The sequence below is a fragment of the Lycium ferocissimum genome, chromosome 1 (genome assembly GCF_029784015.1).
Source record: "Lycium ferocissimum isolate CSIRO_LF1 chromosome 1, AGI_CSIRO_Lferr_CH_V1, whole genome shotgun sequence".
NCBI classification, from domain to species: Eukaryota; Viridiplantae; Streptophyta; class Magnoliopsida; order Solanales; family Solanaceae; genus Lycium; species Lycium ferocissimum.
The window spans coordinates 13838902-13861679 of NC_081342.1; the positions used below are offsets into that span (position 1 = coordinate 13838902).

General features: G+C 34.0%; 3 protein-coding genes across 10 annotated transcripts; 2 read left to right on the forward strand and 1 right to left on the reverse strand.

The window, feature by feature from the left end:
* Positions 1-203: 203 nt before the first annotated feature.
* On the forward strand, positions 204-6708 carry LOC132049080 (BTB/POZ and MATH domain-containing protein 2-like). Its single transcript, XM_059439743.1, has 4 exons — positions 204-991; positions 3200-3548; positions 5174-5450; positions 6273-6708. Exons 1-4 carry the CDS (start codon positions 570-572, stop codon positions 6449-6451), a joined length of 1227 nt encoding a protein of 408 aa, XP_059295726.1. The 5' UTR covers positions 204-569; the 3' UTR covers positions 6452-6708.
* A 3215-nt stretch (positions 6709-9923) lies between these two features.
* LOC132049121 (sm-like protein LSM2) lies at positions 9924-14231 on the forward strand. 4 transcript variants are annotated; one of them, XM_059439793.1, is made up of 4 exons: positions 9924-10018; positions 10781-10833; positions 11059-11217; positions 13795-14231. In XM_059439793.1, the coding sequence occupies exons 2-4, from the start codon at positions 10831-10833 to the stop codon at positions 13912-13914; spliced, it is 282 nt and encodes a 93-aa protein (XP_059295776.1). In that variant the 5' UTR covers positions 9924-10018; positions 10781-10830; the 3' UTR covers positions 13915-14231. The 4 variants fall into 4 exon arrangements, with proteins under 4 accessions (XP_059295776.1, XP_059295786.1, XP_059295795.1 ...); XM_059439803.1 differs by having other exon boundaries at positions 9927-10018; positions 10778-10833; XM_059439812.1 differs by lacking the exon at positions 9924-10018 and adding an exon at positions 10108-10179.
* A 1725-nt stretch (positions 14232-15956) lies between these two features.
* Positions 15957-22144, reverse strand: LOC132049088 (endo-1,3;1,4-beta-D-glucanase-like). 5 transcript variants are annotated; one of them, XM_059439776.1, is made up of 9 exons: positions 21972-22143; positions 21688-21835; positions 20436-20457; positions 19862-19988; positions 19570-19660; positions 19109-19198; positions 18646-18746; positions 18347-18483; positions 15957-16096 (listed from the first exon to the last, which is right to left on the reverse strand). In XM_059439776.1, exons 1-9 carry the CDS (start codon positions 21984-21986, stop codon positions 16090-16092), a joined length of 738 nt encoding a protein of 245 aa, XP_059295759.1. In that variant the 5' UTR covers positions 21987-22143; the 3' UTR covers positions 15957-16089. The 5 variants fall into 5 exon arrangements, with proteins under 5 accessions (XP_059295759.1, XP_059295752.1, XP_059295735.1 ...); XM_059439769.1 differs by lacking the exon at positions 15957-16096 and adding an exon at positions 17087-17577 and having other exon boundaries at positions 21985-22144; XM_059439752.1 differs by lacking the exon at positions 15957-16096 and adding an exon at positions 17087-17577 and having other exon boundaries at positions 21972-22142.
* Positions 22145-22778: the final 634 nt, after the last annotated feature.

The window sequence follows — 22778 nt, forward strand, 5'->3', positions numbered from 1 at the left end:
CGTTTTAATTTATATGAACTCATTTGATTAGACACGACATTTAAGAAAGAGGAAATTTTTTTGAAATTTGTGATTTAAAATAAGCTTTAAAAATTTATGTGGCTGTAAAGCATTCATAAAGTAATTTATTTTTAAATTAGAAAAGAAGTTATTTATTTTAACATAAATTAAAAAAATAGGTTCAAATAAATTGACGCAACAGCTTCATCACCTAATCGTCACATTTTCTTGCACAACTCCCCCCTATAAATTAAAATTCTTCCACTCCCTTTCTTCTTCTTCCTTTAACGAAACCCTAGAAAATTCCAGAATTCCTAATTTGCAGACCCTAGCCATCAATTTCGCAGATAATCCCCCTAATTTGCAGAGCCTAGCCTTCAATTTTCGCAGATTAAACCCGAATTTGCAGAGCCTAGCCATCAATTTCGCAGAAAAACCCTAATTCTTTCATTTCCTTCGAATTCTGCTTTTCTAAACCCTAGATCTGATCAACATTTCCCAATTTACCTCAATTACAAAATTAATTGACTATTGAGTTGTTATTATTGAAAATTTCCAGTTTTTAACGTATGATGGGCATGGGAAGGGTTGATAATTCGTCAATTACCAAACCCTCCTCATCATCGTCTTCGCTTTCATCCACTGCATCAACGTCGATAACTGAAACCGTAAACGGTTCTCATGATTTTAAGATCACTGGTTATTCATTGTCTAAAGGGATTGGAATTGGGAAATATATAGCTTCAGATACGTTTAATGTAGGTGGTTATACGTGGGCGATTTATTTCTATCCTGATGGGAAGAGTGTTGAAGATAACGCTACGTATGTTTCGTTGTTTATTGCGTTAGCGAGTGAAGGAACGGATGTTAGGGCGCTTTTTGAGCTGACTTTGATTGATCAGAGTGGGAAGGATAGGCATAAAGTGCATAGCCATTTTGGGAGATCGTTGGAGAGTGGACCGTATACTCTTAAATATCGTGGGAGTATGTGGTGAGTTTTGTTTTCGGGTTCTTGGTTTTAGTTTTTTTGTTATGGTATGATATAATGTGATTGAATTGCAATGTAATAAACAATGCTTGTTGTGGGTTTGTTATGATTTTCCCCGACCCCACGATCATTTCCCTTTGGGAATCGATTGATTGGTTAGCTTACTCTTGCTTGGTGAGTTGATTTCTCAAATGGTCACTCAACTAATAACTAGTATCTCAGAAAGTCACTTCCTTTGTTAAAGAAAATCGGAACCAAGAAGAAAAGTGATTTTCTGAGATAAGAGCTATTAGTTGAGTGACCATTTGAGGAATCAACCCCTTCTTTGGAAGTTATGTTTTCTCGACCTCAATCCTTTTTGATTAAAGGGCGTAAGCAATAATTGCTTCTATGATATTCTTGTAAGAACTAAGAAGAAAAGATTGAATAGCAATGTGGTGTTTCTCCTGTGCCATAATGTATATGAAGTGATCATTTTCTAAGACTAGCACTTCTCCGAGCTTAGCTGGCATTTCAGTGCAGACATGTTAAAATGTGATTGAATTTCATTTACTAAACAATGCTTGCTGTGGGTTGGTTATGATTTTTCTTGACCCCGTGAGACTCGATTAATTGGTTAGTTTACTCTTGTTTGGTGGTTAAAGGAAGTAAGCAGTAATTGCTCATCTATAACATTCTTTTAAGAAGAAAAGATTGAATGTCATTGTGGTATTCTCCTGTGCCATAATAATATATGAAGTGGTCACTTCTCCATGCTTAGATGGCCTTTCAGTGTAGTAGACAGGCTAAAATGTGCTGTTGGTAACTTTGGCTCAATCAAAATGTAGCTAGCAAACTTTAATATTATGGATATGATATTTATTGATTAGTTAGCGGTTCAACAACAACAACATACCCAGTGAAATCCCCCTACCTTGTGAAGGTAGAGAGGCTGTTTCCGATAGAGCCTCGGCTTATTATTTAGCGATTAGGTACAGGAAATTAAAATTTTAGAATTGGAAAATTAGTCACTCAATGTGAATTAGAAACTTATCATATTTCAATTGAATCACTATTTTAAGATCACATTTAATTTCACATGCTTTAGTTAAATGACTTTTTTCTCTTCCTTTTTGCACATAGTTATTTTCGTAGTTCTTGTTATTTTTTCTTGCATTACACATTTTCTTTATTTTTTCCATCTGTGTATTTTTTTTCCGCTAAAGAAGTGGCCTTTGCTTGTGCTTTCTGCTTAAATCCCGATAAGCCTCGACACGTTTCATGGACATTTAGCAATACTTTTCTAAACAATCCACGTGTTCTACTGATCATATTCATTCCTCAATGACTTTAAGATTTTCCTTCCTTTTCATTTTTTATTGTGATTAACATGATATAAAAAGTTGTTACCTTTTCATTTCCATTTTGATTAAATTTGACACGAAATTGAAGATTATATGTTTACGGTTGGATAATAGAGGCCAAAATTATCATAATAATTAAAGGACCAAAATGTTTTTTTCCTATGTAATCATCTCAAATCTAGACGAAGATTTTCTAGTACTGACACCTACTCTGTCTCCTATAAATATATGGGATTGTGTTATGATTTGCTTATGATTTTGTGACACTGAGTGTTTTAACCTTCTCTTTGTGAATCAAGCAGGGGCGGATGTACCAAGAGCTCAGGGTGTTCACCTGAACACCCTGGACAAAAAATTACAGTGTATATTTAGGGTAAATTTTATGTGTTTATGTACATATATTAACTTTTGAACACCCTGAACATATATTACAGTGTATATTTAGGTTCAATTATTTTTCCGAACACCCTGAGTGAAAATCCTGAATCCGCCACTGGAATCGAGTATAGACTTGCTGAACTTTTACTAGATGGAGGCAGCATTATCCTTGCACGACCCATTAGTCCTTGTCTCCTTAACCTTCACATGCTTATGCCGTAGCTCCTTTTCGTGTAACTTCTGTTTTCATTTACTCGATTTAAGAAATGGAGCACAGTCTGTGTGTCAAATGATCTTTTGAAGTCTGTTGAAGCTTGTTGGTGGTTTTGTTGTAGATTGAAATTAGTACTTCATACCAGTCTTCACTTGCAAGATTTGACTTAAAGTTTTTTATTCACATCTTAACTTCTCTAGCCGTGTTTTTTGGAACCTTTCTTTTGTTCAACACGCAACGTGTATTAATCTACATGACCGAATTTGGGTTCTGCAGGGGATATAAGCGATTCTTTAAAAGAACCGCTTTAGAATCATCAGACTACCTGAAGGATGATTGCCTGCAAGTTCATTGCTGTGTTGGTGTAGTGAGGTCTCGCACCGAAGGACCTAAAACTTACTCCATCCCTCTATCTCCATCAGATATCGGACTGCATTTTGGACAGCTCCTTGAAAGTGGGAAGGATACAGATGTAAACTTTGACGTTAATGGAGAGATATTTGCTGCTCACAAATTGGTGCTTGCTGCAAGGTCACCTGTGTTCAGAGCACAACTTTTTGGTCCAATGAAGGATCAAAATACAGAGCATATAAAAGTAGAAGATATGGAAGCCCCCGTTTTTAAGGTCAAAGCCTTGTACTACCTCCCACCCCTTCCCCGTTATCTAGTTTGACTGCTTGTAGTGTATATCATTAATGCAATCTGTAAGTATTCAAGATACCACCTGCTGAACTTAATATCTCCAAAGCTGTACTACTATGAAGCTCCTCATCTGTTTATTATCTCAGTTGTCGTTGCATTTTCTATCACACTGGGATCAGACAATTTTTTCAATGCTACTTGCACCCTGCCATTTATTTGTTAATTTCTCTTTCTTTTTGATAAATAGTTTCTGTCACTCTTAACTAGGTTTCATAATTTTTCTTTCCTATGGAGTCCTGGTAGTTCATTCTTCAACCCATAATTAAGCGTTTAGAAAGGTTATAATGGACAAGGATTTGTTCTTTAAGAATGCATGATATATTTAATTGACAGTTTCAACTTGAAAAATGCTGTCAGTATGTAGCTGTTTTGGAAGATGCAGAAAGTTCTTTATGTTCTACTATATGATTTTCTCTTTGTTGGTTTATTTTACCAATCGTCGTGATTTTAAAAACTTTGTATGCTGTAAACAAGTTGTGTATGATGGACCCACTTGCTAACTCTTCCAAACTCATGGGAAATCATACATCCTTGTAATTTTGCTTTGAAGTTTCTAGCTTTTACTTTCTAATCTCCAAAAGATGGAAGATGATAGGGATGTTCCGTTGACTTTAGCGGGGTATAAGTGGTTTGTGAATTTGTCTGCAAGTAATAAGAAATGCAACTTCATGTTGACTTGTCCGTAGTAAGTACTCATTCAAGTAACAGTCAAATAACTTCTTTAACTTGCATATCTGGGATGTTGCTAATGTGTTGTACTCTTTTGTCCCAAGCATTCTAGTGGTCTTAAACTTAATTACATTGATCTGGGACTTTTAGGCATGATAAGTGTTCTTAAAGGCTCCCTTGAGGCGCTTTTAAGTCTTGAAATTAGATACAACATAAGCTAGGCCTTTTGCCTCCCTTCTGGTGCTGTTTCTGTGTAGGCACCAAGGCACTAAAGGTGCACATCTTGCCTATTTACTATATATTGGCATGGGTGACACTAAACATAAATATACCTAGCAGAATGACACATCGTGTCAATGAATTGTTACGGATGTATTTGTATGATTAGGAGTAGGAGAATATTGATACATAAAATTTATCCTTGCATTTGTTTTAGATATTTAAAATGGGTTTTGAACTTGATTTATAATTTTTATTCATATATTTTAAGTGTAGTTTCTTCTAACTCCTTTTTATATAATTATTGTTTATTTTATAGTTACTTTTTCTTGCATTACATATTTATTTATCTTCATTTTCTTCATTTCTTCTGAACCCGCACTTGATTGCACTTTATGTTTAAAGCTCAAGAATGCCTTCCTATGCTTTTTGCCTTTGGTAACATTGCATATCTGGCGTACTTGTTGAAGCTGTATAATTTTGTTATGATATCAACAAGAAGCTAAGTCGCTGAAAGGATGCTGATAGAGAAGCCACCTGGAGTTCATATTAACTTAAACATTTTTTATTTGCAATTTTGATGTGGCATTCTCTCTTTTCATTTAGAGTTGTGATTTAATTTAGCGTTAGTTGCTTAATTCTTGTGTATGTTGATGGCAGGCTCTTCTTCATTTCATGTACTGGGATGTGCTGCCGGACATGGAAGAACTCACAGGGTTGAACTCAAAATGGGCAACAACCTTGATGTCTCAACATCTGCTTGCGGCAGCTGACCGTTATGGGTTAGATATGCTCAGGTTGCTCTGCGAGGCTAACCTGTGTGATGAAGTTGCTATTAATACTGTTGCAACCACTTTAGCCCTGGCTGAACAGCACCATTGTTTCCAGCTGAAATCTGTCTGTCTCAAATTTGTTGCCATGCCAGAAAATCTAAGAGGTAATTTTCTTTTTCTTCTATTCAACTTATGTTAGAATGCTACATCAAAGTTGGGATTCAATTGGATTATTTGGCTCAAGTACTTGAGTTTTTGTGGGAAGTTCACATTTATAATTGTCATCTGCAAATAACCTCTTCGAAGTGTTATTCTTAAAAGATTTGAATAAGTTCTAATTGCATTTTCGACAATTCTCGTTTTGTCCTTCTGAAAGTATTGTCCTAGTTAACTAGGAACGGGAGATGTCTCGCTACTATTGCAGTCTATATTAGTAGCCCTGAAATGAAATTCTATTCGTTGTCCTTATTTCTAAAGGGTTCAGGTGTAGGCCCAAAGAGTGTAAAAAAGTGAGAGAGGACTTGCTACTCTACAATTTGGTGCTATCATTTGTCAATGTGGGGTCATGGATGCTCAACTATTAAGCCCAAAGGCCGTTCTTACAATAGTTTGTGCAAATTGCAATAGCTATGCCACCATTTTGAATCAAAGTTAGCGCAATTGAAAATTGCAATAGCTATGCCACCATTTTGGATCAAAGTTGGCGCAATTGAAAATTGTGGTTTGATTAGTCGATTTCTTTTGGTAACATGTTTCTAGATTTTACTTGCTTTGCTTGCTATGCCACCATTTTGGATCAAAGTTGGCGCAATTGAAAATTGTGGTTTGATTAGTAGATTTCTTTTGGTAACATGTTTCTAGATTTTACTTGCTTTGCTGCTCAGACTCTTTATCTGGCTCATACAAGTGTCCGAGTTATGTTATTAGTTCATACGGATTGATTTATATTATTAGTTGGTATTGACCTCAGAATCCTGTTTATGCAGCTGTAATGCAAACGGATGGTTTTGACTATCTGAGAGAAAGTTGTCCTCATGTCCTCACAGAACTGTTGGAGTATGTTGCTAGGGTAAATGAACATTCTGGCATTGCCAGCAAGCTAGGGAATGAGGTTATTCTTGACGGCGGTGATGTCCATGGTCGACGTGTGAAACAACGATTGTAATTGAAGTTGTAACTGCCAAACTGTGGTCCTTAATAGGATAGGAACATATTTCATGATGCAGGCTGTAGTGTGACATAGATGTAAATTTCGGTCTGTCAATGTCATTGATATTGTTGTAATCGTCTATATAATATGTTGTTCCTAGTAATGTGTATTTGTCTATAAGGTTTTCTCTTTACTCCCTCTATTTATGTATTTGTTATTTTGGCTCTTGTTTTGTCAATTGAACACGTAATTTATTTGCATTATTTGTGGTATTGTTATTTCATATTTATTTGGGTGCTCAATATCAATTAAAAGTAATTCAACGCTCAAGATATAGGCTTGTGTATTGGGTTCGTATGGCTTTTGTGCCTCTGCTGGGATTTGAGTAAGACAACTCATGGTTCACCATTTTACTGGTCACTAGGTCACATCTGTGGTGCTCATCATTTCATGTACTTTCTCTCTTTACAATTTCACTTCACTCTGATAATATTTAAAAAAAAAAAACTGAGACTCAAAGCTCTTTTAACTGTTAAAACAAAAGTAGCCAAAATGCGGTAAAAACTACTAGAAAATTACACTCAATGGCCTTAAAAATGAATGGTCTTGAATTTTTGAACCCCCCTGCCCCCCTCCCCACACATTCTATGAGTAAACTTTCAAGGTTAAAACTCAAAACTTTGAAGTTTTGCTCATGAAGTGAGTGAGGTCAAAAAATCAAGACCGCTCACCCCCAGACATTCTTATAAATCATCCTTGAATTACTATTGAAAATAAAATAGAAATATCACCTGTTTGATTTTGATCTAAAGCTGTCATTGAACTAGTAAAAATAGGATAAAAGTGCTTTCACAGTTAGCAAATTGACCCAATTATGCTCTTATCCTGTTAACATACCTCCACGTTTTTTTTTCCCGCATCATATCTCCATGTGTAATGTATCCACTTTAAAAGTTCGTTCTTATAATATAATTGTATTTTCTTCTTCATCGTAAAGATGTACCTTTTATGTTTTTGAGCTTTCTTTTTCTTCATAAAAGGTCAATCCATATATGTAAGACCTAATTGTTACTCCTAATAAAGGTAGATACGAATTCATGAAAAAAATCAAATTTCATGGACTCTTTTTTCACCTGGAATTTCAGGGATTTGGAGTACGAGGTTAATTACTTAATTTGACGTTGAAGTTGGACACCAATTTATAATTTCTTAAAAATAAAATTTACATATTTAAGTTTAAATATAAAATTTATAGTTTCTACCATTAAAATTTTAAAAAAAAACCATAATTAAGAAAATAATATGTTGAGCACATTGTAACGCACATTGAGTAAGTGTATATATATATATATATATATATATATATATATATGGGAAAACTACATATATATATACATGTTAAGGAGAAATATTTACGAAACGTAACGATAGTTTTCCTTATTTACAAAACATAACGATATATTACAAAACATGACGGATTTTCATATATTTTTCGTTTTTTTTTTTTTTTCCAGAAAATATATATATTTTTTATAAAAAAAATATTTTTTTTTAAAAAAAATATTTTTATTTTTTAAAAAAATAATTTTTATATATATTTTTTAAATATTAATTTTTTTTTTTTTTTTTTTGCTCAATGGCTTAAAAAATTACCTCATATTTACGTGTATGAAAGTTGTATGAAATGTGTATGTGTGAGCAAAATTTTTAATATAATTTTCATATACAAAATTTTGAGCGAAAACTTTAAGCCTTGAATATTGTATGAAAATTGTTACAATGTTGTTGTAGTTGTATTAATTTTTCGAAACCTAATATGAAATTTATATACAAACAATGTGAATGAAATTCTAAGTCTTGAGGAAGATATACACATTTCATACCATTCTCATGCATAAAATTTTAAGCATAATGTTTAAGCCTTGATCAAGACATACACATTTCATACGTTCTTCATACATAAAATTTGAGCGAACTTTTTAAGCCTTGAGCAAGATATACACATTTCATACACAAAAATTTGAGCGATTATTTTAAGTCTTGAATGTTGTATCAAAGTTATATACAATGTTGTTGTAGTTGTATTAATTTTACGAAATCTAACATGAACTTTATACATGAAAATGTGAGCGAAATTTTAAGACATGAGCAAGATACAAATTTCATATTGTTTTCATACACACAATTTTGAGCGGATTTTTTAAGCTTTGAACGAGATATACACATTTCATACATTTTTCATACACTAAATTTTGAGCAAACTTTTTAAGTCTTGAGCGAGATATACACATTTCATACAACTTTCATACATAAGTTTTTGAGCAAAAAAAAAAAAATTAATTTTTTAAAAAAATAAAAATAAATTTAAAAAAATATTTTTTTTAAAAAAATAAAAAAATATTTTTTTAAAAAATGATTTTTAAAAAATAAAAAATAATTTAAAAATATTTTTATTTTTTTTAAATATAAAGCATGTTTTGTATAGGATTTGTAATGTTATGTTTTGTAAATATAAAACTATCGTCACGTTTCGTAAATATTTCTCCTTAAGATGTATATATATGTCAAAGACCCTATATATATATATACTAGTTATGTGAGGCCCGTGCTAAGCCCGGGCCCATTGTGTTAGTAACAAGTGTACAACAACAATAACAACCATATACCCATTGTAGTCCCACAAGTGGGTAGTTATATGAAAGCAAAATTTTCATTCCACTCCTTTAATATTTTAACTTCCATTTTGATGAAATTATTTAATTCAAATCAAATTTGGAACCGGAATTTGACATTATAACTTATGTATCCTAATTTTCTGAAGTTATTTAGTTCTAAATAAATAATCTATACATAGTCAATGAACTTTTAAGACAAATACATAATTTAACTTGTGCAGCAGATGGAGCTGCTCCTCTCTTAATCAGGGATTAGGGGTTCGAACATGGATATGGAAAAAATCTTTGGAGGTAGCGCTCCCCCCGAATAGGCGCGATGCAGTGCGAATTATCTGGATTAATTGGGCTCAAATGCGGACATCGAGCACCAATCAGAAAATCAAAGAACGTGAAAAATGAGGTAGGAGGTTCGATAGCTTTTGAAAAGTAGACTTTAAAAACAAAAACAAAAAAATTGACTTAAATAAATAAGATTAGGACCTAAAAGTAATTAATTAAAAAGTTTTAAAAAAATTTGAAAATTATTGTGAGGACTACAAAAGTCCCCATGTTCGATAGCTTTTGAAAAAGAGACTTTAAAAACAAAAAATAAAAAAATTGACTTAAATAAATAAGATTAGGACATAAAAGTAATTAATTAAAAAGTTTTTAAAAAATTGAGAAATTATTGTGAGGACTACAAAAGTCCTCACATTTGCTCTTATATAATATAGTAATAAGTATAATTTAATAAAATAAAAATATGTGTTTTAATTATAATTAACATGAAAAAGGTATATGTCCAAACAAATTTTATGCATATATATAAGTTGACTCAGTTTTTCAGTCGGTTTGGTAGTAAAGTATTTGTTAACTCACTAAACTAGCCCCTCCGGCTTCCCTGCTCTTCCCCCGGCGAAGTCGAGCTGTAAGTCCCCTCTTTATATCTCTCTCTATTATCTCTGTAATTAAAAAAAAAAAACCTAATTCCATTTAATTATCTCTGTAATTAAAAAAACCCTAATTCCATTTGATTAACATCCCCTTATATCCACAACTCACTTCAGTCTAAACAAACAGGGCGTTGAGGTGTGTATAGTGTGCTATTTAACTTTATTTTTTAACATCTGGAACGATTAATAATTCCCTTTATACTATATACTTCCCTACTTTTCGATTTGTTTGTCTGGTTTTGACTTGACACGGAATTTAAGAAAGTAAACGAGACTTATAAATCTTGTGGTTGTTAACTAAAGATATGTAGAATTTGTTTGTCTGGTTTTGACTTGACACGGAGTTTAAGAAAGTAAACAAGACTTATAAATCTTGTGGTTGTTAACTAAAGATATGTAGAATGTATCAAAATGTTTTTTTCTCATAATAGAGGGGTAAATTTAAAGAGTTGCCAAAAAAGGAAAGAGACATCCTTTTTAAAATGGACTAAAAAGAAAAGTAAGACTAACAAATTGAAACGGAGGGAGTATTAAGCAATAACTCTACTTGTGTGAGCTTACATTGCTAGTTCCAAGCCCGGATAAAGGGGAGAGTTGTAGTAGGTTGATGGGTCCGCCTAAAACCACTTAATTTGTGAATCCTCAGTGTATTACAAATCTTCATAATATTCCAAACTAGGTCGTGTTGTTGTATTGTGTTATAAAGAAGGCTGAAATCTTCATTTGTTTTGAAGCAGATAGCAGCCAAGGACACAGAGAACATAGTGATACTCCCTGAGAGATAAAAATGGTATTGTTTTCTGATCCCTCTTTCTTATTGCTGTATGTTCCTCTTTAATCATCGCCGATTCCATTATTTGTATGTAGTTGATGTATGCTTTGTTTTCTTTGGTTGTTCTAGAGTAGAAAGTTTATTTACCTTATTTGAATCAATTCTTATTTGAGGTTTTTCTCATAAATTTATTTGGTCTATGTTCTAACTTGGTTTTGCCTTTGGTGCCGCTCTGTTTTGCAGTTGTTTTTCTCATATTTCAAGGATCTGGTGGGAAGAGAAGTGACTGTGGAACTGAAGAACGATTTGGCTATCCGAGGAACACTACATTCAGTTGATCAGTATCTAAACATTAAGCTTGAAAACACGAGGGTTGTTGATGAGGACAAATACCCCCACATGGTAATTCCTCCTTATTCTTTCTCTTGTAACTATGTTCTTCTTATTTTATGTTGTTTATTTCATCTGTGAAAATACGGTTTATTGCGTATGTTTAGTTTGGAGATGCATTACATGATGCCTCTTTTTCACCTTCTCTTTTTGTGTGTACGATCTGTTGAAAACCTCTGTTTGGCTATCTCTATCTCAATTCGAGATTTCCTGAATTAGTTCTTTCGCTTTTGGTATGCAATAGAACGACTGGATATTTTCGCTTCCATAGAACTCCGTAGTTGTGAACCCGATAGTTTTGCTAGAAACTATTAATATTGATTGGATATGTGAATCGAGAAGGTCAATTTAAAGTATTAACTTCTCTGTGTGTATACATTTCTGGTGACTAATGTTCACTGTGATATGATATCCTTAGTCTACATGGGGATGAGGTTTGTCGGTCACGGCGACTATGATTATTTGCGGTTTTCTCCTAGAAATGCTAAAGCTTAGCGTTCATTCGCATTTGTCGTACGCAATGCTATGATCTATTCAACTTTCTGTTGAATGAAGTACTAATTTTACTTAAGCAGGTCTAGCGTTACGTTCTTTTATCCTTTGAAAACTTAAGAGTTTATTTATTGCAAGGCTATGAAGTTGTAAGTGTAAGAATCAAATATCGCTGTAACGATGCATTGCTGCGCAGAATCTACAGTTAATCTTACACTGCAGATTATTAGCGTGCGCTCAACTTGATAGTTGCTCATAAGTTGAGAGCCTGCGGTAAACCTTTGCTCTAATGCCTATGGTGGAATTAAATATGATGGCCTCTGATAGCATCCCATGGAGGCATAACTCCAATGAAAGACTTGGATGAAGCTTTGGAAGCTCTTAGAGCCTATGACAAGATCTCAAATAATTAACTTCAAAACAGGCTAATTAGGTTTCAATTGCAAATAGAGAAGTGTCTAGTTTTGGAAGAAAAGCTCAAGTCAAGGTTCGCCTTGGCTCGAGCTCTTCTTCCAAAACTAGACACTTCTTTCTTTGAAATTGAATCCCAATTAGCTTGTTTTGAAGCTTCTTACTTGAGATCCTGTCATAGGCCTTCTAAGAGCTTCCAAAGCTTCGTCCAAGTCCTTTATTGGAGTCATGCTTCTGTGGATGCTATCTCCCTCCAGATACACGTCCACACATGTTTTATATGAAACTCTTTCTAATGAAAATCTTTCGTATTGAATATGCTGTGTAGTTGGTGCCTTTGTGGTCTCACCACCTTGAACCAAAACTTAGGTGATAATGTTAATTTCTGGCATGTTACTATTCCAGTCTTTTTTTTTTTTTGATCAAGGGAACACACGACTATTCCAGTCTTTTTGGCTAGGACTTCTTTTGTATCCAGTTCTCTTGAAACACAAATTGGAACTGACAATCTCTATCGGCCCTTAAATTGACTAGATACACAAATTGGAACTGGAAGCGACACTCTGTCAGCCCTTTAATTTTGACTAGATGCACAAATTGGAAACAGAAACAACAATAGCTGTAGGACCATAAATTATGAAATGTCTAGGCGATGTAGGGAATGCAATGGGGCTCTGGCGGTTGAAGCCTAGCCACACCAATTGTAAACTTCATAGTCCCCCTTTCAGCTTGATGCTCTCTCTCCGCTAGGTTGGATTTGTGCACTGTTTTTCCTTTTCATTCACTCACCAGCTCGCCCACCTCTGATTTAAAGAAAACAGTAGTTCCGCTGCTCCACGTGAGATGGGGCACGCACCCACTTCCTTGTAGAGTAAGGAAAGGAGATCTAACAAGAGCTTCCGCACGATAAACCCTATAAATTGGAATTTACAAACATAAAAAGAAAGATGATGGATTCTTTCTGCTTTTTCTATTTATATGAGAAGCTCTGTAGCCATCACCCATTCCCAATAGTCAGTCTCTTATATACTCTATTCCTATTCTTTAAAAAATATCCATGACTTAGGTAAGAACATTCTTGTATTGATCAGGTTTTCCAAAAGCGTGCAAGACTATGAATGAAAGATTGGAACTGTTCCAAATTAGAGAACAATTCTACTAGTAAGTAGGGAGACCATAGTTATTAGCCTAATGAATCCCACCTGTCAGCTTAAATTTGCCTTTATGCTACTAGTGATATGAGTTGACTGCTGAATAGGATTTGCATATCCACTTAAGACTTGCGAGCCTACGAAAACGAGAAAGAAAGGGGAGAAAGACAGAAGAGGGAGAGTGAGAAACATGCAGACATAGTATGTTCTCCTCTTCTTCCCGTGTATTTTTATCCCACCAGGCCACCACCCCCACCTACACGCCCTTTTGTTTTCCCCTGTATTATTTTTGAATTGGTACTTTTGAGAAAGGCAACATTTATATTCATCTGCATCAAGTTGGTACTAGTATCAATATTTTCAATTACAGAAAGTCTTGTGCTTCTTGCAAGGATTCAAAAAGGTTTCTGCATCCTCTACGTAACTTTCTTTATGCCAAAACAGAAAAGTGAAAAAAAACATTTCATCTTGAATTTTAGTCCTTTTCACATCAGAATGCTAATAAACATGTTCCATGTTTCTTTGATGGTGACAGAGGTCGGTGAGGAACTGCTTCATCAGAGGATCGGTGGTGAGATACGTGCAGTTGCCTCCAGATGGAGTTGACATAGAATTGCTTCATGATGCTACGAGGAGAGAAGCTCGTGGTGGCTGAAATCTAGAGTTCAAAATTGATCCATTCACATTTCTGCGGATAAGTCTGCAGAATTCTGATTTTTCTTACTGTTTATTGTAATTCTAGATGCATTTTGCACGTAGTGGTTTTCTTCATCATCTTAAAATTTAGTATGCAGATGTTATGAATACTGCAATCTGTGATGTGAGCTGTTGATATGAATGTTGTCCCTAAGACATTTCTGTCTTTTGACAAAATTAAGAATGTTAAAAACTTACAGTGTCTAAGACCTTTCCAAATTGCCACCACTTTTGGGAAATTTTACCTACCAAATTGTAAGGTTTGCTATTGTAATATCTCCGGGCTACATTTTTTAGCTTTTTCGTTGTGTTCATTCTAGATAACAGCAAGGTTGACATGATACTAAAAATTATTATGTGGAAGGAGTTAATAATACAAAGTCGTCATCTCGTAGTTAGTTCCTACACTGCATAAGTATTAGTATTATATTTTGGTGAGAATAGTACCCTGATGAGAATAGACAAAACAGTTTTAGCGTCAAAACTACATAAATAATCTAAACGTAATCACGTACTTTGATTAGACATAATTAGCGATAAAGACATTACATAAGATAAGGCATTAAATGTATATTAAACATATGAACACTTAATAAACATATAACAAATTTCCAAAGTTTCGTCATGTAATGCTTTATAAATTTAGAAATATTTTACAAGAACTAACAAAGGTTCTAGTGCTCAAATACGGACATTAACTAACACACCACCTCGGAGATTAACATTCACTTGTTATTCGTGGTTGTATACTTAATAATTCAAAACTGACAATTGTGTCAAAAGGTAACGACATGGAGAAAAAACTCATACTAACAGCTAAGTTCAATTTCATTAGTGTACCGTATATCATACTTAGATGCATTAAATTTATGAGACCCATACCTCTCTACTCACGATATTATATCGATGGTACGTCATACTAAACGGTTTTTTTTAACTTTTACCATATTCTATATCTATTCTTTGTTCGATTAGTTTCTATTAACAGGTTTTTAGCCTTAATTGCTATCCATGTAAGAACCACTAAACATGGATCCCCAGTATCTACAACATTTCTTTTTCCACATTGACTGCTTTAACTACAAAATATTAGCACTAAAATTTTCTGCCAAATCTTATGTAATTAATGTTCGATCATAGTGTGGCTCTATTATTTCTCCCTACCATGAATTGCTGCTATTTTCCATAATTAAAATCTCTGTCTATACATTCAGTATATTTTCTTTTACGACACCATTTACTGCTTTACCTCTCAAATTCCAGGAAGTAAAAACTCGTATCCCTAATTTTGCATGCCAAATATTTTGCTCTTTTTTGTCTATGTTCTTTGGATTGTCCTAATTTCTTCTTCCAATTATTTCTATGTTTTGTGTTTGTTATCTTATTTGGTAGTGTAAGTGACAAACTGGAAAATCACTTGTTCTATATTTGCTCAAGCAAGTTGTCTTGATGGAACAGAGTCCTGATGATCGGGTATCCACATTGTTCATTCTCAAAATTTACCAATTTTGATGCATCTCTTTTCATCTTACATACTATAGTTAACTTTTATATTTTCATAACTGTATGTCTGTATATATGTGAACTAAGAGAGTGTTTATCTTGGATGCACTTTAACACTGCAAGTTTGTGTTATAAAAGTTGATGTCAACTGTTGCAAAGCTTGTCCAAAGGAGTTGAAGAAAGTTTTATCACAAGTTGAAGGTATAATTCTCTTGTTTTATCTTCTTTTCTTTCATCTATCAGTTTTCATATCAAATAGTCCTCTTACTATAAAGTCCCAAGGAGTTGAAGAAAATGTTGCAAAACTTGTCCAAAATTTAAATCTGTGTTTATTTTCTTACGAGTCCCATTACTGTTCTACAATATTGATCAAATCTGAGCATGAATTCTTTGATTATAAGATCAATTGTATCGTAGAAAGTTTAATGCTGTATTCTTATGCTAGGTGTATTTGATGTTATGTATGATCCAACAACAAAGTTGGCTACCATTAAAGGAAGATTTGATCCTTCTGTACTCATGAATACCACTAACAAAATGGGAAAGAAAGCAGAACTCATATCCTATAACAGGCATCCCCCTATTCATGAAGAAACACATAATGCCCCTGATCAACAAAATGCAGCAGCTCCTAATCCCTACTAGGACAAGGGCAAGAATAAAGTCGGACAGAAGAAAACGAATAGAGATTCTTCGTGTCACGATTATTCTGATGATGATTTGGATGAAGCTGACGAGCTTGTATCAAGAAAATCAGATAAGTATCACAAGTCTGAAGCTTATGTGCCCCCTAAAGGGGTAGATGAAGCAATTTGCAGAGATCGTTTTTGCAGAATACACAAAAGACATGGATCTATTCACGACCGTGTAACTAAAGAAGCGAGAGAGAAAGCCTCTTCTATGGTTTGGCAGATACCACATCTTTACCAAGAGTTATATGGCAGAGAAGCTAGTTACCCGCATTATCGTCCGAGTATGTTTCCACCGGGGTATGATTATTATCCGCCAACTTTGCTCATGTCAGGGCTGAATGACCCAACCAGTTACCTCAACAATGAAAATCCAAGCAAATGCAATACTATGTGAGGCTGGAAGCTATACTAAGCTCGGTGCTTACTCTGGTCACGTTTTATTTCCGTGTTCTAATGATTGTTTATCACTGGGACTACTGAAAAGTCTCATACTTACATGACTGCTATGCATTGTTTTATGAGTTTTTAACTTTTATACACTGAAGAACAAAATAATTTTTACACAATCAGGTCATCTAAAAGATAACTACAACTAAACATCCATAATAACTAATAAGCTGGGTTAGTAACCTACAAGAACAGGTTAAACTACACTGATAGTGTAAAAACTCTTTACATGGTAGGTGCGTATAAGTTAAATCCTTGTCGAGTTAACTGCGGACCGATCAAGACTTCATTTTCTATGAGACTACTTACCCGACAAATCTATTGATGTTGAAATGTAGCACTTTGGCTTTCTGTAGGTTTGGTTTCCTTATGGAGAACTAGCACCTGAAATACCCTTGCACTTGCATGGTTCTGCAGTAGTTGAAATTCCTTAAGCTATGGTCATGATAAATGACTTTCACTTGTTCCTAGCCAGCAGCAGAGTCAGAATTTTCACTAAGGAGATTTAAAGCATGAATAAGTCAACATACGAAGTCAAGGGGATTCAATATATATTATCTATACTTAAAATAAAATAAACCTATCTACACCGTGTAATTTTTCTGCGAAGGGGTGTCAATTCACTCCACTTGGACAAGGGTAGCTGTGTCAATCGACAAATTTCTGAATGCTTTGTCCACATTATACACCCAGCTTAAGAATCATTTTAAGGCCAATCAGCAAGTTGGGAAGAACATGTCCGATAACTTGGTGACCGTACATGGCCCTGAACAGATCTAAACCAGACATCTTATGTCTTGTTCATGGAGCCAAACATAACTCTAAAGTAGAGTCACTACACTGACAGTGTATGGAATTACTGATGAAGCAAACTGCAGATTTATTGTAGTTGTTTGCTTGTTTCATCTAAGTAATAGCCAAGTCACATAGCGGAACGGGGACCTCGGACACTGCTAAATCCACTTCCCTTCTCACTGTACCTGAAGCAATGTCTTTATATTAGAGATTAACTGAATCAGATAGAAAACTTGCGTGAATTTTGAATTCATCTAGTTTCTCTCTGCAAATCACATACTCTCTCTGTCCCAATTTAAGTGGCACCCTTTGACTTGGCACAAAATTTAAGAAGAAAAAGGAAGAATTTTGAAATTTGTGGTCTACAACAAACCTTAGACATTTGTGTGGCTATAAACCATTTATTAAGGTAAAAGGAAATTTCTAAAGTTAAATTGTTTCTAATTAAAGAAAGGTGACATTCTTTATGGGACAAACTAAAAAGGAAAGTGTGCCACATAAATTGGAATAGAGGGAGTAATTAACTATGTCCCATATTCTAAATTAGTTAGATTAGACTACACTTTTTATCGCAACTACTTGGTGTCACCTATATGGATTCCTTACTTTTACTGTATTCTGTTCGTAGCTAAGTACATATTGTTTCCTAAGAGATTAAAGGTCTTTTAAATCAAACATTTCTTGACTTTAGGTCTACCTCGTCTCTTTTTATCACATTCAATTATCATAACAGATACATAGGACAAGCAGTCGCAGAATCACATGTTACTTAAACCACTCTCAGGCATAAAGAATATGAGTCCATGCAATAAATTTCAGATGATCATAGCAAGATAATTTCTCATCAAACAAGAAGTAAAATACGGATCAATTTTTAGTAACGTAGTAATTCTGATGGCAGATTTTTAGACTTCTTAACTGGAAATTGCAACTGCCACGTATCTTTGTACTTACTTGACATGCTTGGTAAGCCAATCCAACATGTCCCGGTGGGCTTCTTCAGCACGCTGCACAGCCTCTTTGTTTTCAACATTGTATCTCACTGTCCACCCATGCTTAGCATTAGGAAATATTTTGACAAAGCTGTCCACCTATATTTTTACAGAAGGCAAGAAAGAAAAGCAAAGGGTAAATCTAAATCTTGTAAGACAATGAGAGATACATCAAACTAGTTACCTACTTTATTATTTTAAACATCAATCTTTTTAGGATGACAGAGAAAAGCCTAATAATCGACTGTGATGTTCATGTACCTCAGGTTTTGATGATAAAATCTCCTCAAACTGCTTAATACGCTCGGGAGGAGAGATTTTATCTATCTCAGCAGCTAAAATAGCTATTGGTGCCCTCACCTCTGCAAGTAATATGTATTGTCAGTTGGTGAGGAGAAAAAAAGGTTCAAACAGAAAAAAAATGAAAAAACAAAGAGACAAAAGAAGGATCTCATGGTGATGCAGTTCAAGGTAGTCATGAGAATTCAAACAACAGCTAATACCAATTGCTTAAAACCAAGGGATATTCATAAAATAATTAGCAAAATCCATGTTAGAATGGAATTAAGGCATAAAGGAATTCAAAACAGCTATATGAAGTTTTAGAGTACTAAATCATCTGGATCTCAGTGCCCCACGCAATAATAGCAAATGCAACAAATGAGTATAAACTCAGCAGTAACAGCTTTATCTGATCACAGCTGATTTGTAACACCAACCATACCTTTAATATCATCAACCTTGACTAATGATGGGTGCAATAGCACAGCAGCTTGAATGTAGTCAATCTTAGCTAGGTCAGTAACCACCTTTGCTGTTAAGAAAAATGGAGATCAGGATCACAAACAATCACAAGAACGTTGACCCTTTACATACTACTCAGTTCCGTCCCAATTTATGTGACACCTTTAGGATTTCGAGATTCAAACGAGTTTTTCTTTGACCATATTTTTCACATGTCTTTTAAATATTTTGAATTGTCAATTATTTTGACTTACAGTACTTTTTACGTAGTTTCAAAATATGATCCAAATATGTAGATTTTATTTCAAAAAATTTAAAAATTCCATGCCCAAATTTAGGGTCAAAACTAAAAGGTTTGACTCTGGAAATTCGACATGTGCCACATAAATTGGGGACAGAGGGAGTAGTATCAGCAAGGGTTAAATAACCCTTAAAACTTACCACCCCAGCAAAACCCTGCAGCTCCAATAGCAGATATACCTTTATCCTTTAGAGCTGCAACAACCTGTTTTGCATCTTCAAATCTTTTATCCTAACAAAAACAAATAAAAAATGAGTAGCAAGGTAGCCAGTCTTCCACTACAAATGTCACGGAACATTCTCGAGCATGATCAGCTTAATGAATTGAAAAATGAGATCCAATGGCGTTGCCTCCTTTGACTCTCGAGAGGCACATCTATGGCTATGTTATTAAAAAGACAAAGATCAAGTTCGAGAAATTCTGAACACATACTTTATCATGTGATTGCATCCATATTGATAAAGGCCTCTCCGTATTTTCAGGATTATAAGGATCACCATAAAGAAAATCAGGAACCACCACATAGTATCCTGCAGCTGCAACTTTGTCAGCAATCTTCCTACACAGCAGTTGAATTTTCTGATTATCCCGAGATAAAAAAAAGGAAACTTCTAGCAGCTTAATTGCTGGACAAACACAAATAACGGTGACCCCGGCTTCTTCCCTTAATATAACCAAAAGATTCAAAGAATATACCAACGTCTGAGAAGTAAGAACAGGAACATTTTAAGAGTATACGTTTGTGCGATGTATCAATCAATTAGTTAACTATTCCTTAATCCCAAACTAGTTAGGTCCACTATGCAAATCCACTTTTAGCTTTTTTACACCCACCTGTACAATGGGAAGCCTATCCTACTATTTCCACATCAGTGTGGTGGACCAATTGATTTTGTGCAATGGATACTTACAGAATTATATATAAGAAAAACTCATGAAGTGGGAAATAAGAGTCATTTAGAAGGTATTTGACAACACTAGGCTGAACTTGAGAAGCAGCACGTACCTCAGATTTGGTGCTTCATAACCTGCAAACAATTAAGAGCATAAGCTATTGTCTTCCAAAATAAAAAAAGTTAATCCTACGAACATAATAAACTAAACAAGGAAATCAGGAGGTCGTTAGAATCTCTCATATACATCTAACTGTTCCATAACTAATATCTGTTATACAATAGAGATAATGGTCAAAAACCGACCTGAACTATCACTTTTTCGCTAGTTTCACACCCAAACTATCCGCTGCTCTCTTTTCCAACATGAACTATCACCATCTATGTATTAAAACACACCTAGTTGAATAGATGGTGATAGTAGGAAATATCGAGGTGTGTTTTAATACATACCTCGAGGTGTGTTTTAATACATACCTCGAGGTGTGTTTTAATACATACCTCGAGGTGTAGATGGTGATAACTCAAGTAATAAAAAGGTACAGTTGATAGTTGGGGTGTGAAACTCGCGAAAAAGTGATAATTCAGGTGTGTTTTTAACCATTATCTCTATACAATTTGCTTGAATTTGAAAAACTCAAAGCGAAAAAGGAGTAACTTGTAAGAACGAAAATACTAGAAGTTAAAAGAATTTTAACATTCCATTACATCCTCTTGTCGGGGCTCTAACTGTTGTATTTTTTGCTACTAATAAACTTGGAATTCAACTCTAACTACAATAATAATCTTGCCCAAAAAAAGAGGTGGATAAAACAGAAATCAAAGTGCAAATTGAGCAGAACCATAATGGGTTAAAGCTGGGGTACTCCCTCCATTTTAAAATAAGTGATGTTTTTATCTTTTGATTTTATTTCAAAATAAGTGCTGTTTCACATAATAAAGGAGAGTGTTCTTCCAATTTTACCCTGACTTTAATAAAAAGAGTTTTATATAAGAAACCGCAAAAATTTCTCATAGTTGAAAACCTTCATTGTTCGACTCCTCGGAGAAATAATAAATGAAGTAAGTATTTTATCATGATATTCATATTAATTAGTGTATTGTCTTAATAGATTTGAAAAATGATTTGACATGAGTAATTATTGCTAAAGGTAAATCAGGAAAATAAATTGTTTTTCTCTTGATATGCAAAAATAACAAATAAAAGTAAAAATTTATTTTTAAAATAGTGAACAAATAAAAGTGAACACAGGGACGACATGAAAGTATTTATTAAGGATAAGTTAGTAAAAATACAATGACAAGTAGTTTTCTTAGGCGTGTGCTCAACCAAAAACATCACATATCTTGAAATAGAGGTAGTACCGTAAACGTCAGAGACGAGGAGAATGGCGAGTTTGGAAGTGGAAAGACCAGAAACGTATGTATTGAACCCTCCAAGTTGTAACACACACCCATTTCCACTACTTGAGCTTAATGTTGGTGGATTCTTGCAGCATTCAGGACCTGACATCTATGGAATATTGAAAAAATAAAAAGAGAGAGAAAAATGATATTTAGTGACTAAGATAAATGAATTTACAATCACTGATCTGTGGGTGTCTTGGGATAAAAAGAGGAAATGATATAGGGAAGTTAGGCTTAATTACGTTGGGTGCACACATTAACTAGGATTAGGCCGAATAAACCCCTTTAACTTGGCAGAATTGTCAATTAGGCATTCAAATTTGGCTAGCGACAAGATTAACACATTTAGTTGACAAGATATGCATTTCTTGAACACCGCTGTCCGTGAGACTTTTACGTGAAGTGAAACACACTAATATTTGACATGTCAAAGGAACAAATCAATGAAATTGAATAAAATGCCCTCCATTCATAGTTTGGTCTAAAATTGTCCTTAGATTATGCATAATTGAACAAAAATGCCCTATTGTTAGTTAATTAGATAAAAATGCCCGCAATTCGTACTTTAGTCCAAAAGAATCTTAAACTATGCAAAATTGAACGAAAATGTCCCTATTATTACTTAATTGAGTCAAAAATGCCCTTTTTCTAATAAAATATTGTTTCTTAATCTTTTCTGAATTGAAACCAAGAATTATATCAGGAAATGCTTATCCTACTTCAATTCGGAAAAGATTAAGAAATAAAAAAAAATCCTATTTTATTAGGAAAAATTTATCATTTTCTTAATGAAAATTAATGATGGGGTTACTATGATCTTATAAATATGATTTATATTATCACTTAAAAAAGTACATGAGGTAAAAAGAGATTAAGAAGAGAAAAATTACTTCCCACTTTTTATTAGTTAAAGGAATTTTAAAAGACAAGAAACAAGAAAAGGTTTCTTTAAAAATAATATTTTTATAAAAAAAATGTGTTTAAAAGAAAAGAAACAAAATGTTTACTAGGAAAAGGGCATTTTGACCCAATTAAGTAACAATAAGGGC

Coding starts and splice junctions, on each gene's coding strand:
- LOC132049080 (XM_059439743.1), top strand. CDS start 570: ATGATGGGCATGGGAAGGGTTGATAATTCGTCAATTACCAAACCCTCC. Junction 992..3,199: donor AAATATCGTGGGAGTATGTG/GTGAGTTTTGTT, acceptor TGGGTTCTGCAG/GGGATATAAGCGATTCTTTA. Junction 5,451..6,272: donor CATGCCAGAAAATCTAAGAG/GTAATTTTCTTT, acceptor CTGTTTATGCAG/CTGTAATGCAAACGGATGGT.
- LOC132049088 (XM_059439752.1), bottom strand. Junction 18,484..18,645: donor TTTTATCATCAAAACCTGAG/GTACATGAACAT, acceptor GTAAAAATATAG/GTGGACAGCTTTGTCAAAAT. Junction 17,578..18,346: donor TGGCTTACCAAGCATGTCAA/GTAAGTACAAAG, acceptor ACATTGCTTCAG/GTACAGTGAGAAGGGAAGTG.
- LOC132049121 (XM_059439793.1), top strand. Junction 11,218..13,794: donor AGGACAAATACCCCCACATG/GTAATTCCTCCT, acceptor TGATGGTGACAG/AGGTCGGTGAGGAACTGCTT.